Source organism: Astyanax mexicanus, chromosome 20 (genome assembly GCF_023375975.1).
Source record: "Astyanax mexicanus isolate ESR-SI-001 chromosome 20, AstMex3_surface, whole genome shotgun sequence".
NCBI lineage: Eukaryota > Metazoa > Chordata > Actinopteri > Characiformes > Acestrorhamphidae > Astyanax > Astyanax mexicanus.
Genome location: NC_064427.1, coordinates 2468356 through 2482953, shown reverse-complemented (window position 1 = coordinate 2482953; position 14598 = coordinate 2468356). Strand labels below are relative to the sequence as shown.

At 37.0% G+C, this 14598-nt stretch overlaps 2 protein-coding genes across 3 annotated transcripts in view; both read left to right on the top strand.

Annotated features, from left to right (window-relative positions):
- The window catches only part of LOC103032570 (myosin-IIIb), a 43439-nt gene extending 33350 nt beyond the window's left edge, over positions 1-10089 (top strand). The window contains exons 19-30 of one of the 2 annotated variants that reach the window (XM_049468581.1): positions 17-102; positions 410-457; positions 564-611; positions 1786-1877; positions 3298-3480; positions 3575-3705; positions 4609-4805; positions 4948-5037; positions 5995-6160; positions 7071-7406; positions 8534-8600; positions 8727-10089. In XM_049468581.1, coding sequence (XP_049324538.1) covers positions 17-102; positions 410-457; positions 564-611; positions 1786-1877; positions 3298-3480; positions 3575-3705; positions 4609-4805; positions 4948-5037; positions 5995-6160; positions 7071-7406; positions 8534-8600; positions 8727-8734 — 1452 coding nt within the window. In that variant the 3' untranslated portion in view covers positions 8735-10089. Of the gene's footprint in view, positions 1-16; positions 103-409; positions 458-563; positions 612-1785; positions 1878-3297; positions 3481-3574; positions 3706-4608; positions 4806-4947; positions 5038-5994; positions 6161-7070; positions 7407-8530; positions 8601-8726 lie in introns of both variants that reach the window. The other variant, XM_049468580.1, reaches the window with a different exon arrangement.
- Positions 10090-10909: 820 nt separating this feature from the next.
- ccl27b (chemokine (C-C motif) ligand 27b) lies at positions 10910-14396 on the top strand. The gene is made up of 3 exons (XM_049468582.1): positions 10910-11067; positions 12465-12579; positions 13337-14396. The coding sequence occupies exons 1-3, from the start codon at positions 11007-11009 to the stop codon at positions 13434-13436; spliced, it is 276 nt and encodes a 91-aa protein (XP_049324539.1). The 5' UTR covers positions 10910-11006; the 3' UTR covers positions 13437-14396.
- The last annotated feature ends 202 nt before the right edge of the window (positions 14397-14598 follow it).

Here is a 14598-nt window from a genome sequence, read left to right as displayed (position 1 = left end):
TTTCTTTCTCTTTCAGCTTCGCTATAATGGCTTGCTGGAGACCATCCGCATTCGGAGAGAAGGTTTCTCCTGGAGACCCTCTTTTAAAGAGTTTGCACAGAGGTACGAGTGATCCTCATCTTCACAACTAGTCAAAAGTCATGGAACGCCCCTGTAATATGTTGTTCATAATAAAAATAAAATTAAAAACATCTACGAGTGTTAGTTAACAAATACTGTTATTAATGGATAAACAGTACTAGTAAAAAGTTTGGACACATCTTCTCACTCTGTGTGTTTTCTTTATTATTTATTATTAGTTAACTTATATTCTACATGGTAGATTAATATTAAAGACATGAAAATGATTAAGGGACACATATGGAATCAGGAAGTTTCATTAAAAAACCAAACCCTTATCATCCACCAGGTACAACATCCTGCTGCTGAACCCAGACCTGCCTCTGGATAAAGAAAGGTACAGAACTATGTGGATATTATGAGAGTATAGTTTAATAAGTGTGCTAATATTATTTAAATGTGATCATCTTTTGATGTTTCTGTGTGTTTCCTCTGTTTTACAGCTGCATTTCCATCCTCAACACCACAGAGCTGCGTGGCTGGAAATGCGGGTAGGTTTGGCTTCTATATGTGAGTGCACACACGTACACAAACACACACACACACACACACACACACACACACTAGCAATCACATATACTATTTACTGGCATGCAGAATTTAAGGTGCCAAATTATGATTCTATTGTTAAAATACAGCATCAAACCACCAAACTGAACTGCTTGATTTTTTGCACCAGGAGCAAAGCAGCATAAAGTTATCCAAAAGCAGTGTGTAAGACTGGTGGAGGAGAACATGATGCAAAGATGCATGAAAACTGTGATTAAAAAAACAGGGTTATTCCACCAAATATTGATTTCTGAACTCTTAAAACTCTTTATGAAAAATTAACTTCTATGAGTTGTCTTTGCATATTTTTCTACAAATAAATGCTCTAAATGACTATAATATTTTTATTTAGAATTTGGGAGAAATGTTTTCTGTAGTTTATGGAATAAAACAACAATGTTCATTTTACTCAAACATAAACCTATAAATAGCAAAATCAGGGAAACTGATTCAGAAACTGAAGTGGCCTCTTATTATTTTTCCCAGAGCTCTATCAATAAAGATAGACTAGGTAATTACCATATAAAATTGGCTATTACAAAATATATGATGATCAATTTTGCACTTGTAACTGTAATTTATGTAGATTACCAATAATACTGTTAATAGTGTTTTATCGCTCAAGCTTATACACTGCAGAACAGCATACTGTATTAAATGTGCTAAAAGGTTTATCACTCTATTTTTGTAAAAGTTGCATTTTTCTAAACATTTTAATTGATTTAGGTAATATTATCTAATGAAATTGTCTTATCGTGTTGGAAGGAAATGATCTTTTAATAGTAGAATATATTTTTTTTCTTTAAACAAAAGAAAAATAGGGTGTATGTGTGTACTTGTGTGCATTTGCCCATCTGTCTCAGCAATGAAGTGTGCAGTTTAAAGTAGATAAATAAATGCATTCATTAGAAGAAGGTATGCAGCTCACAGATCAGACGTATAGCGAGCGTTGAGTTTTTTTATTTAAGTTGAGTGCACTCTGGGCTCAGTGTAGGTGAAATTACACTTTACACTGAACTTTTCCCCATAAATCGACTCTGACAGTAAGATTTACTCAGTTTTCTGGGAGGTTTGAAGCTTGTTGACGGATGGATGTGCTGCTTATCTCTTTCTCAGATCGTCCCGCTTGTTTTTTAAGTACTGGCACCAGGAGGAGTTGGCTCGTCTGCTGGAGCGGCTGGGGAAGGCAGCTGTCGTCATTCAGAAGAGTGAGTGGCAATTAAAGATGGTGTTTGTTTTAGCCGTTCAATAAAAGGGCATTAAACGCCGTATGGGCAGCCGTTTCTCATAAAGCTCACCTGAGTGTCCTGTCAGCTCCGAGCTCGGCTGTGAATCATCTCCGAGATTCGCCCGGGGCTCAGGAGCACGCGGCTGAAACTGGGGGTGAGGTGCGGGGGGGTGCTTTCAGGAACGGGCATGATGGAACCTGAAACCAAGGCTTATCCTTATATATGACTTTGGGCTCGTAATCAGACCTTTCTTCATTTATTTACTCATTTGGACGTCCTTCAAGTTCTTCAAGTTCTTCATGAGTGATAATCTCACATCTCACAACGAGAAGACTGAAGGATTACAGGTTGTCAGTATCGGCAGAACCTTTGTTCTGTACTTTGTGTTTTCATGTCTTAACTTGCCCCCACATAGTGCAGCTTCAGCAGGTTCTGCCCCACGTATCTCACTTTTCTACCCAATTTAGAAGATCAATTACAGTAAACCACTTAGAAACTGCCTGAAGTACCGAAGCGATCACATTGCCACACTGTACCGCCTTCTAGCGTTTACTTAACAACACCACAGCAACCACCAGGGGTACCTCAGCAACCACCTAGCAGTAGCGCAGTACCATAGCAATCACATTGCCACATTGTATCACCTCTCTAATGTTTTTTTAGCAAAACTAATGTTTACTTAGGAAACTTTAGAAACCACCTAGCAGTACCATAGCAATCACATTGCCACACTGTATCACCCCCTCTAGCATTTATTTAGCAGCACCACAGCAACCACCAAGCAACACCATAACAACAACCTCGGATACCTCAGCAACCACCTAGCAGTAACATAGCAATCACATTGCCACACTGTACCACCATCTAATGTTTACTTAACAACACCACAGCAACCACCTAGATACCTCAGCAACCACCTAGCAGTACCGTAGCAGTCACATTGCCACACTGTATTCCCCCCCTATCGTTTACTTAGCAACACCACAGCAACCACCAAGCAACACCATAGCAACAACCTCGGATACCTCAGCAACCACCTAGCAGTAACATAGCAATCACATTGCCACACTGTACCACCATCTAATGTTTACTTAACAACACCACAGCAACCACCTAGATACTAGATACTATATCGTTTACTAAGCAACACCCTAGCAACCACCTGGGATACCTTAGCAACGATACCTCATACCTTAGCAGTACCATAGCAATCACAACTATTGCTAGTTGCTAGTAAAACAACATTATGGCATTATTAGCTGCCTGAAGTATCTTATCGATCACCACCACACTGTAGCAACACCACAGAAACCACTTAGCAACACCCTAGCAACTGTCTGGAAAAGAAATTCACTGTAACTGTGCAACCAGCCGTTAATTTCTGTGGTTGGCTGTTCAGATTTCCGGGCGATGAGCTGCAGGAGGAGGTACCTGGCGCTCCTGGCGGAGGTGAGGAGGCAGCGGCAGCTCCAGCGGGAGAGAGAGGAGCGGGAGGAGGAGGAGATGAGGAGGAGGCAGAAGCTTCTAGAGGAGGAGGAGGAGAAGAGGAAGAGGCGTCTGATTATCGAGCAGGAGAACAAGAGTTAGTCTCAAAGCTCTTACTGAAATTCCTCTTATTACAGAACTGAGAAGAATAGAGAACTGAAGGGTGGTTGTTGTTTTCTGTGTTTTTTCAGGACCGGCTCCTCCCCCTGTTCCTCTGCCCAGGAAGAAAAAGCCTGAGCCCAGACCTCGCTCTATACTGACCGGCCCCGCCCAGTCCTCCCCCCTGGCACCTGTACCCCGACCTCGCAGCAAACAGTTTGAGGTGAGACCTAACGTCTGTAATAATCCCATCAAAAAAATAGCTGCTGATGCTGATGCTGCTGTACCAATCCTTAGTGTAAATCTGGAAATCTGAGCTTACTGTAAATTAATGAAGGAGCTTTACTCACCCAAATAAACAGGAGAGTTTTCAGGAGAAAAATCTGTGTAGATTAACATCCAGCACTCATTTGACTTTAAAATAAAATATTTTTTGAAGAATTACAGTTTTGTTTACTTAGCTTAGCATTACTTAATTGTTTAGTTACACCACCACCTCTACCAGCAGAAAAACCTTCGGAATTAGAAGGAAAACATGGCGACACCCCTGTTCTTTGAACCTTATGTAAGAAAATAAACTGAAAAATTAGTTATAGTCAATATTTCTATTTAAAATCCAAATAAAATAAATAAAAGACTTTAAGACTAAAAGATTGGAATCACTTTTTCAATAAAATCAGTGTAACATATAAAATATTAAATAATTAAATATTATAAAATATCCAGAATATATCATGTTTTTTTTGGATAATATACAAATAAACTGATATTTACAGTTTTGTTGCTGTTGTTTTTTTCTTTTCATAATATGTTGCCTTTAATTTGGTTGCCTGAAATAATAATAATAAAAAAATAAGAATTTAATAAGAATACATTTTATATTTTAGACCAATAATGATGAACTGTTCCTATTTTATTAAGACTGCTGACATTTTTAAAGATATCAAATAAACACCACAAACCTACTTAAAGCATAAAACTGAGCATAAAATCAGCCCAAGAGCTCAGACTGTATGTGTTGATCCTGTTTAATATAAAATATAATTGATAGAATTGAGTGTGTGAATAAGCGCTTGTTCTACAAAATAAAAAAAAAAGACTAATCGTTGTATTAAATCCCGGACAGGCCACTCCGTTTGATAACGACCTGCAGGTGAACAGTGATCTGATAAACCTGCTGGGTCAACCTGAGAGTGAAGATTCAGCTAAAGAGAGGCGGAGGAGGAGGAGCAACACCCTCCGCTGGTTTAAAGAGACTCAGGCCCGAAAAGTGGCTCGAAACGGGACCTTCCCCTGCTGGTTCCACGGCATGATCACACGCAGGTCTGTCCCACTGAACACTCTGACACTTATCATATAAAATTATCACAGTAAAATCATCAGATACCCCGTAAACATCAGATAATAGAGGTTAGTAACTGTAGATGGTGATTAAAATGTGATTTTTATTATATTTTATTATCAGGCAGGCTGAAGATCTGCTGATTGATAAGCCTCAGGGCTGTTTCCTGATTCGAGTCGGACAGAGCCGAGAAGGATATACACTTTCATACAGGTAAAACTCCTCTATAATTATCTTATTATTCAGGTAACAGTAGAATTGTACTTATTTGATTCACGTCTGGCTCAGCTAAAGGAACTTTCTGAAAGAATATCACAGTATCAAAGACTGGTGGAGTTGGGCACAGTTGAGGACAGTGGCTTAGTGGTTAGCACGTTCACCTCCTAGTGCTGGGATCCTGGGTTCAAGTCCCTATCTGGGTGTGGTTTAAAATTTTCTCCCGTGTGTTTCCTCTGGGGACAGTTTCTACCAAAAAAACATGGAGATCTGGCAAATTGGATATTCTAAATTGCCCAGAAAATTTGGATACCCTAAAAATTGCCCTGGTGTGTGAATGTGTTTGTAGCTGTATGCACAGATACAGATTGGTACTCTGTGCTGGGTGAACTCAGTGCCCTCAGTGCCCAATTCAGTCCTCCTAGTGGACGGCGGTTTCCGGTTGAGAGTATGCTGTCCGCGATTGGCTGCTGCTTCTCACCAGTGTGGGCTGAGTGTGTGTAGAATGTAATTGTAGGCATCTGTAGGCAATTGAGTAGTACAAAGGAGCTATATAAGTGTAATTGTAAGAAAGTAAGTAAGTAAGTAAGAGTTGATGGTGTTTTCAGCAGTGCCAGATCTCTCATTCTGCCAGATATCAAGCTCTATTAGTGACTCAAACTCTTTTATTACTTTAAAATCTGACTATTAGTAAAGTAATAAACACATCCAATACTGATAAAAAAAACTATTGGAGTCCTTTTTACATAATCTGGCAACCATGTTTACCATGAAAAACATACATCAATCAATCAACCTTTGAGGGTAGCCCTCATTTTGAAGTGTATTAGAAAAGTTGGAAATCCTCTGTTCTAAACTACATCATGTTAATTTTGGGATGTGATTTGGTTTATTTGTTCTCAGCATCTCCTGCATTAAACATATTTATACTGTCTGTGTTTTACTGAAACTCAGGGGTGCTAACCGCTGTCGACACTACATGATCGAGATGCAGAGTAATGGGAAGTATGTGATTTTGGGGGAGGACCGGGCGCACGCCGCCCTGCCTGATCTGGTTCAGTACCACACCCAAGTGGGCATCAAGCCGTTCATGGAGATTCTCACGATGCCATGCGGACAGGTGAGCTCTTTATTTAACTTACAGTATTAGTCAAAAGTTTGGACACACCTTAAATTCAGTGTTTTTTTATTTTATTACTTTAAAAAGTGCAGCATTGTAGATTAATGCTAAAGCCATCCAAACTATGAAGAACAACATTTTAATATAATTAAACTAATGTAATATGTTAGCATATACCCTATTATGATTACTGGATAAATCATTAATTTGGGTAATTAAATGAATAAAGTTGTTAACATATATGTTAATGCTGGGTAAAGTATAAATGAATAAATCACTGTTTTGCTAATGACAGGTCGTGTTGCCCTTTCTATTTATTTGTTGTAACTGCTTATTAATGTTATTAAGTATTAACAGTGATTTATAGATGTATATACCATTTATAAACCCCTTTATAAAAGCCCATTGGCTATAAATGAGCCTTATTTTAAGGCAAGACAAGGTGAGGCAAGTTTATTTATATAGCACCTTTCATACCCAACAGTCATTCAAAGTTCTTTACAAATTAGAAAATACAAAGAGAAGTCAAATTAGAATAACAGTAAAAATGGAAGTAAATCTAAAATAAGAATCAAGCATGATGGATTCAAACATGATTAAAACAAAGAGAAGTAAAATAAAAAAAATGTAAAAGAACATCAAAGCATTGGAAATAAAAGTAAAATAAGGATAAAGCATGAATAAAACAAGTAGTACCAGCACTTTTAAGTTACTACATGATTCCTTATTCATTTATAATGTAGGAAAATAAAAGAAGAAATAAGAACATTGAATGAGTTAAACATTAAAGTTGTGTCAACTTTTAATTAAATAAAAAAATGTAAATATATACATGATTTAAAAGTTACAAAAATCTCATAACATTAATTTTACTAAAATTATTGTCTGTTTTTATCACATTGTTAAACAGCAGTGTGATCATGAGCCGGATTATGAGGAGCTGCAGGCGGTGATGGCTCCGGCCCGGCAGAACAGCAGCAGCCTGGACCCCGGCGAGGACATCTACGAGGACCCGGACCACGTCCACCTGAAAATGCAGAGGCTCTTCCTGCCCCCGGGGCAGAACCCGGGCCTGGAGGCCCACAAGCCCCCGGTGCTGAAGCGCGCGTCGGACCGGCGCCGGCGGCAGGAGGCCGCAGAACCGGAGTTCAACCAAGAGGAAGATCCAGAACACAAGGGCCGACCCGTCCCCCGCCTTTATCCTTCCATCCGCCTCGCCATGCGGGAGATCCAGCAGATCCAGCAGGTAACAGAACACACACTTACATACATATACATAATATACCATCAGAGTTACTCACTGTTATACAGTAATATGGGAATTAGCAGCATGATTATAAAGGAAATTATAAACTAATCGTTTAAAATTCTAAAACAGTCTTTAAATAATGCTTTTTAACCAGCTTCAGCACAGCTGTTAACTGAAAGCCAGCTGAATTCCAGGTGACTCTATCTCATAAAGCTCTAAAAAAAATCTAAGTAAGAGATGCTACTTTGAAGCATCTAAAATAAAAAAATATACAGCTCTGGAAAAAAAGAGACCACTCAAAAAATGATGAGTTTCTTTGATTTTAATTGATTTTAAATTTTAAATAATCAAGAGGAAGATGGATGATCACAAACCATCAAACCAAACTGAACTACTTGAATTTTTGCACCAGGAGTAAAGCAGCATAAAGTTATCCAAAAGCAGTGTGTAAGACTGGTGGAGGAGAACATGATGCCAAGATGCATGAAAAAAACTGTGATTAAAAACCAAATATTGATTATTTCTGAACTCTTAAAACTTATGAATATGAACTTGTTTTCTTTTTTTGCATTATTTGAGGTCTGAAAGCACTGCATCTTTTTTCTTCTTTTTTTGTTATGTCAGCCATTTCTCATTTTCTGCAAATAAATGCTCTAAATGACAATATTTTTATTTGAAATTTGGGAGAAATGTTTATAGAATCGTAGTTTATAGAATAAAACAACAATGTTCATTTTACTGAAACATAAACCTATAAATAGCAAAATTTAGGAGAAACTGATTCAGAAACTAAAAAAGTGGTCTCTTAATTTTTTCCAGAGCTGTACATATAATTTATATCTTCATAGTTTGAATGATGATGATGATGATAATGATGATGTTAGCATTAATCTGCAGTGCAGAACTGGTATTGTATATTAGGTGTCGTTTTGCCCTCCGGATCAGATCAGCAGCGTTCTGTTAAAGATAATGCAGATTAGAGTATTTTATTATTGCGGCGTGTTCAGGCATGCGGGGGTGTGCGCTGTCAGTATCTGTCTTTGTTTTTCGTCGAGGCCGTCAGTCACCCTGAGCCTCAGAGCCCCTGTATAAACATGTCCCACATCTTTCCTCATCTGCAGCAGTTCTCAGCCAGCCAGGACCAAACGGCCCCGCCCCCCCACAGGCCCCGCGGACCCTGGAGGAAGAAAGGTGACACATCCAGTCATAACACCTGACGCTGTACCTGTGTGTGCATGCACCCGCGCTGTGTGTGTGTGTGTGTGTGTGTGTGTGTGTGTGTAACCCCTGTGTGTGTGTGCGTTTACTGTATTCCAGATCCCTAACCAGACGGGGGGATGACGCTCAGACCGTCTCGCTGCTAATTATTGGAAATGTGAACGGCAGAACCGAACCGGCAAGGGTTAAATCAGATTCACGGAACAGGACTTGAACAAACCGAGGAAAACTAACTGACTCCTCATCAGCATCAGGGGAATTTTAGGCCTTTTAATGTTTTTCTGTTAGTTTTTATGTGTTTTTTCATTTTAAATGGTTATTTAATTTGTAAATTATGTTGTCATGTGATATATTTTATGATGTTCCTGTTTTTCTGGAGTGTTTCAATATGTAAATTAATGCAGCACGTTTTTTAAAAATTGTCAAGTCATCGCATTTATCTTCAATTTGTTTTAAACTGGTTTACAACATGAAATAAAAAACAGTGCATAAATTATTTCACCCTATTTAGCAGAAAGATGCACAGGTAATTTATAAGGTAATTAATAAGGTATTTATGAATTAATTGGTTAAATATTAGTTTTATGGTTAGATTTTAGATTTTAGCATCACTAAACACCTAAAAGAGGCAAAGATAGTTTTGTTTGCAGAAATATAGATAATATAATACGTTTATTAATATAATAGAATTGCTAATTGGTAGCCGAAAAGTAGTGCTTATTCAGCAGAAAGAGCAAGAAATATTGAACATCTACAGATTTATTAATATTCTCTCATTTTGAACATATATATGTTTAATACTTGAATCCTCAAGTGCTTGAAGTGGCTTTTCAGACTTAGACACTGAGGATTGGCATCAGCAGCCGGAGTCCGAGAGAGTACAGCATTGTGATGCTGAGTACCAGAGCTTTAAAGTGAAAATGACAGGATTTTGTTTAGATAACATTGATCGTTATCTGCAGTTACTGAGCATATCAATTTAAAATAATGAAAGCATCAACGCAACAGTAGATTTACTAATGAGAAAATGTGAAAAATAATCTGTAAACCGAAGCTTAACAACAGGGATTCTCAAACTGTGGTACGTGTACTACTGGTGGTATGCAAATCTCAAGAAACAAATATAGAAAACTACTATTTAAAAATATGTATTAATCGTTTAACCTTTTCAACATCCCAGCAGGTAAAGCACAATACATGCATGTACCTCAGCAGTGCTATTCTTATCATGAATTTATTCCAGTAGTTCTCCTTAAATCACATGTGCGTGAAGTTTACTATCCTAGTCCTGTACAGCATCTTTCCCTCCCTCCCTGCAGAGAATCACTGAATGAAGTTGATTTATTTTAGTCATTTAATTAGTTGATCATTCAAGAGTGATTTTAATTCAAGTGTTTATTACTGATATTCCACAAACCAGGTCAAATTACATTGAATACAAGAAATAAACACTTAAAATAGATCTCTCTCTCTCTCTCTCTGTCTAATTAATCTATATAATATATATATATATATATATATATATATATATATATATATATATATATATATATATATATATATATATATATATAGATTATGAGTATATGAGTTTATAATAAATCAACTTTTTAATAATATTGTAATTCTTTTAGATGGACTTGTATGAAGCAGCGCTCTGCTGCTGAAAAAATTTCTAGAAATCCTAGAAAACTTTTAATGGCTATTTAAGTAGTCAGCAAACAAATATAGCATGTGAAATAAACTTTGGTAACAGTTTTATTATTATATAATAATTTTAAATAAGGTTAAAATTGCTGGGATCAAATTGAACCCAAACATAAAAGGTGTTAGTAATTTGAAGCTAACAGGAGGGTTAAAAAAATCCTAACCTTAGAGGAAACACTGTAATACAACTTCAGATACATTAGTCTTTTTTGCGGTAAATTAATTGTGATTTTTTTTTATTTATTTTTTTTTTATCCGAACACTGAACTTTTTTTTTTTTTTTTGTCGGCTACCAAAATATCTGTATCCATATTCCCTACACTGCACTCCTGCTCAAGATTTCCGAGATGTCAGGAGACGTATTTTTCACTGACCAGAAACGCTAATCAGACGTGCTCCCGGTACTGCCGTGCTGAAACTGTGCATTCCTGTTACAGTAACTGGGGGGTGGAGTATTAAAAGTTAAGTGTTTGGGAAATCACTGCTTTACCTGTTGGCAGCGGCTCATACCTGCTGAATATTCTGTAGACGTTATGCTTGATTTGGGGGCGTGGCTTCTCTGCTTTTGCTCATAAAAAGCAGTGTGAAAAACCAGAGGAGCAGATCAACCTTCAGCAGAGTTTAGCTGTGTGTTTCAGCTGTACTGAATCAGAACCTGCTCTCAGATCAGAGATGGACCTCAGAGTTCTGCTGCTGCTCCTGACCTTCACCTTCACCTTCACCTGCATCCAAGGTAAACACACACACACACACACCTGCAGATCAGACAGGTGGGATGGGCTGATTAGTGCACAGCGTTCTCTTATAAACTATATATATATATATTTTTTTTTTTATTATTATACTTATTAATGTATTAGAATAAACTGTATTCATGTATAAAGTATATTAATTACAAGGAAATTGATTTAAATATAATCATATATATCTATGTACAGCGCTGGAAAAAATTAAAAGACCACTTCAGTTTCTAAATCAGTTTCTCTGATTTTGTTATTTATAGGTTTATGTTTGAGTAAAATTAACATTGTTGTTTTATTCTATAAACTACAGACAACATTTCTCCCAAATTACAAATAAAAAATATTTTAGTATATTTTAGAGCATTTATTTGCAGAAAATGAGAAATGGCTGAAATATCAAAAAAGATGAAGAGCTTTCTGACCTCAAATAATGCAAAGAAAACAAGTTCATATTCATAAAGTTTTAAGAGTTCAGAAATCAATATTTGGTGGAAAAACCCTGATTTTAATCACAGTTTTCATTCATTTTGTTTTGTTTCTCTTAATAGTAAAGTATAAAGAGAAACAGATACAGAACTACAGTCTGTAATTATTGTAAAACTAAAAAAGGTTCTATATACAGTACAGGACAAAAGTTTGAACACACTTTCTCTTTTTCAGTGCGTTTTCTTTATTTTCATGACTATTTACATTGCAGATTCTCACTGAAGCATCAAAACTATAAATAAACATGTGGAGTTTTATGTACTTAATAAAAAAAGGGGAAATAACTAAGAAAAACATGTTTTATATTCTAGTTTCGTCAAAATAGTCACCCTTTGCTCTGATTACTGCTTTGCACACTCTTGGCAATTCTCTCATTCTCTCAATAAGCTTCAAGAGGTGGCCACCTGAAATGAAAAGTTTTCCAACAGTCTTGAAGGAAGGAAGGAGTTCCCAGAGGTGTTTATTAGCACTTGTTGCTCCTTTGCCTTCTTCACTCTGTGCTCCAGCTCACCCCAAACCTGGATCTGGATTGGGTTCAGGTCCGGTGACTGTGGAGGTTCAGCTCATTTTTTTTGTTAAGTACATAAAACTCCTCATGTGTTCATTCATAGTTTTGATGCTTCAGTGAGAATCTACTGTACAATGTAAATAGTCATGAAAATAATAAAGAAAACGCATTGAAAAAGGGAAAGTGTGTCCAAACTTTTGGCCTGTACTGTGTATATATACTAGTGCATCAGAAAAAAAACATAGAATATCATTGAAAAGTTACTTTATTTCAGTGATTTAGTTCTAAATGAAAAAGAGATGCACTACTCTATGTTTAGTGGGGCTGATAAGATGGATAATGTAAAAACAAGGAGGTGGTCATAATGTTATGCATGTTCACCCGTAACTCCAGGTGCGGTTCCAAAGTGCTGTGTCCAGACGTCCCGCATCCCGCTTTCCATCCTGCAGGAAGTGGAGAAGGTTGAGGTGCAGAGTCGTCATGGGGCCTGCGAGATCGACGCCCTGGTGTGAGTCTTAATCTTCTGGCTGTTTCAGTTGGACTATCTGAGTGCAGTACATACACTGAGTTACCAGTTTAGTAGGTACAGTAAAAGTGACCTATATATCATTTAATGTACTAATGACATACTAGTGCATCTCAAAAAAAGTATTATTATTATTAAAAAGCTTTTATTTCTTTTATTGTTGATGATTATGAAGCTTACAGCCAATGAAAACCCAAAAATTATTGTCTCAGAAAATTAGAATATTATATATTATATAAGACCAATTGTTATTTTTGGCAATGTGGGCAGTGTGCCTGCTGGAAGTCCTGCTGGAAAATGAAATCTGCATCTCCATAGAAGGTGTCAGTAGCAGAGGGAAGCTGTAAGATATGAAGTGCTGTAAGATTTTGTGGGAAAACAAAACTGCACTGACTTTAGACTCGATAATAAAACACAGTGGATCAACACCAGCAGATGACAGACATGACTCTCTTTATCCAAACCATCACTAATTGGTGGAAACTTCACACTAGACCTCGAGCAGTTTGGACTGTGTGTCTCTCCACTCTTCCTCCAGACTCTGCTCTCTTGATTTACAAATGAAATGTAAAAATTACTGATGATCAGTGATGGTTTGGAGAGACATGTCTGTCATCTGCTGGTGTTGATCCACTGTGTTTTATTATCAAGTCTAAAGTCAGTGCAGTTTTGTTTTCCCACAAATTTTAGATGATGGGTGGAGGTATCAGCTGTTCTGATGTGTTGTATTTGATTGCAGGCTGCACCATAATGGGAAGAAGTACTGCGCCAAACCCAGAGCAAAGAAGGTTCTGGAGACCCTGCGCCACATCAAGCTGGGGACTCAGCACATGGCTTAAGTGAGGAGATACGTGGGTTATACACTGAGGAGATATTCCTGTACTATTCCTGTCATTTCGTTCTTCCTCTAATCAGAATTGCATTCATTTCTTTTTTATTCACAATTAATCGCTAACTGTGCATTATATTTCGATTGGGTGCTGAATGATTTATTCACGATTTGAAACCACAAAACACTAAATATGACCAATTATCTTTCCAACTAAATATCCAACTCAATTTCATTACCGGAGGCTCCGAGTGGTCCAGCACATTAAGGCGCTGTCACTGTGATCTGAGGATCGCCGGTTCGATTCCCAGATCACGCTGCTTCTCCATCAGCAGCCGGAGTCCGAGCGAGACTGGCACGATTGGCCGTGCTGTTTCTCTCCTCATCACTCCTCATCATTGTGGTGTTGTGATGTCTGTATCAGAGGAGGCATGCTCTTGTCCTGATCCTTGTAGTTTTGGGGACATTGTGGGATAAAATGAGTAATTATTAATTAATAACAGCTAATAACTAAGAGGTGACATATAGACAAGGTGACATTTGTTTCTCCTAATTTTACTTTGACTTTTATCTTTTCTGACGTGTGTCTCTGAAACTGATTCACATTAAAAATGTCAACATTTCTGTCTCATCAGAAATTCTGCTTGTTTGTTTATTTTAGTAGTAAATAATGTGTTTTATTCTACTTTTAACCTTAATAAATTTGACCTCAGCTATTTAAACCTCAAGAAAATTAAAATAATAATTAGGCATGTTATAAAATATATCTATCAGGTATTTTACTTGTATTTACTTTTATATACATGATATTTTAATATATATGTAATATTATTATTTAATGTTTATGTTGCATTAGGGTTAAAGCATCGCGGGTCCACTATTCTATTTGTTCTCTTGAGAGCGCCCTCTAGTGTCTGAAAATGCTATGACTGGTTTCTTTATGAGAATACACAACTGCAACAAAATACAATATGATACGGCACACCCCTAACTGAGATATAAAAAAATAAATAAAAGTATTTTATCAGATTTGTAACAGAACATACTAATACTAATAATAAAATAATAAATAAAAATGCAAATATCTCAATATATGCAGGATTAAAGTAAAATAAATGATACTGGACAGATATAATCTGTCTCTAGTAGATATATAATGGGGAAATGAGAAC

Coding starts and splice junctions, on each gene's coding strand:
- ccl27b (XM_049468582.1), top strand. CDS start 11,007: ATGGACCTCAGAGTTCTGCTGCTGCTCCTGACCTTCACCTTCACCTTC. Junction 11,068..12,464: donor CACCTTCACCTGCATCCAAG/GTAAACACACAC, acceptor CCGTAACTCCAG/GTGCGGTTCCAAAGTGCTGT. Junction 12,580..13,336: donor TGCGAGATCGACGCCCTGGT/GTGAGTCTTAAT, acceptor ATTTGATTGCAG/GCTGCACCATAATGGGAAGA.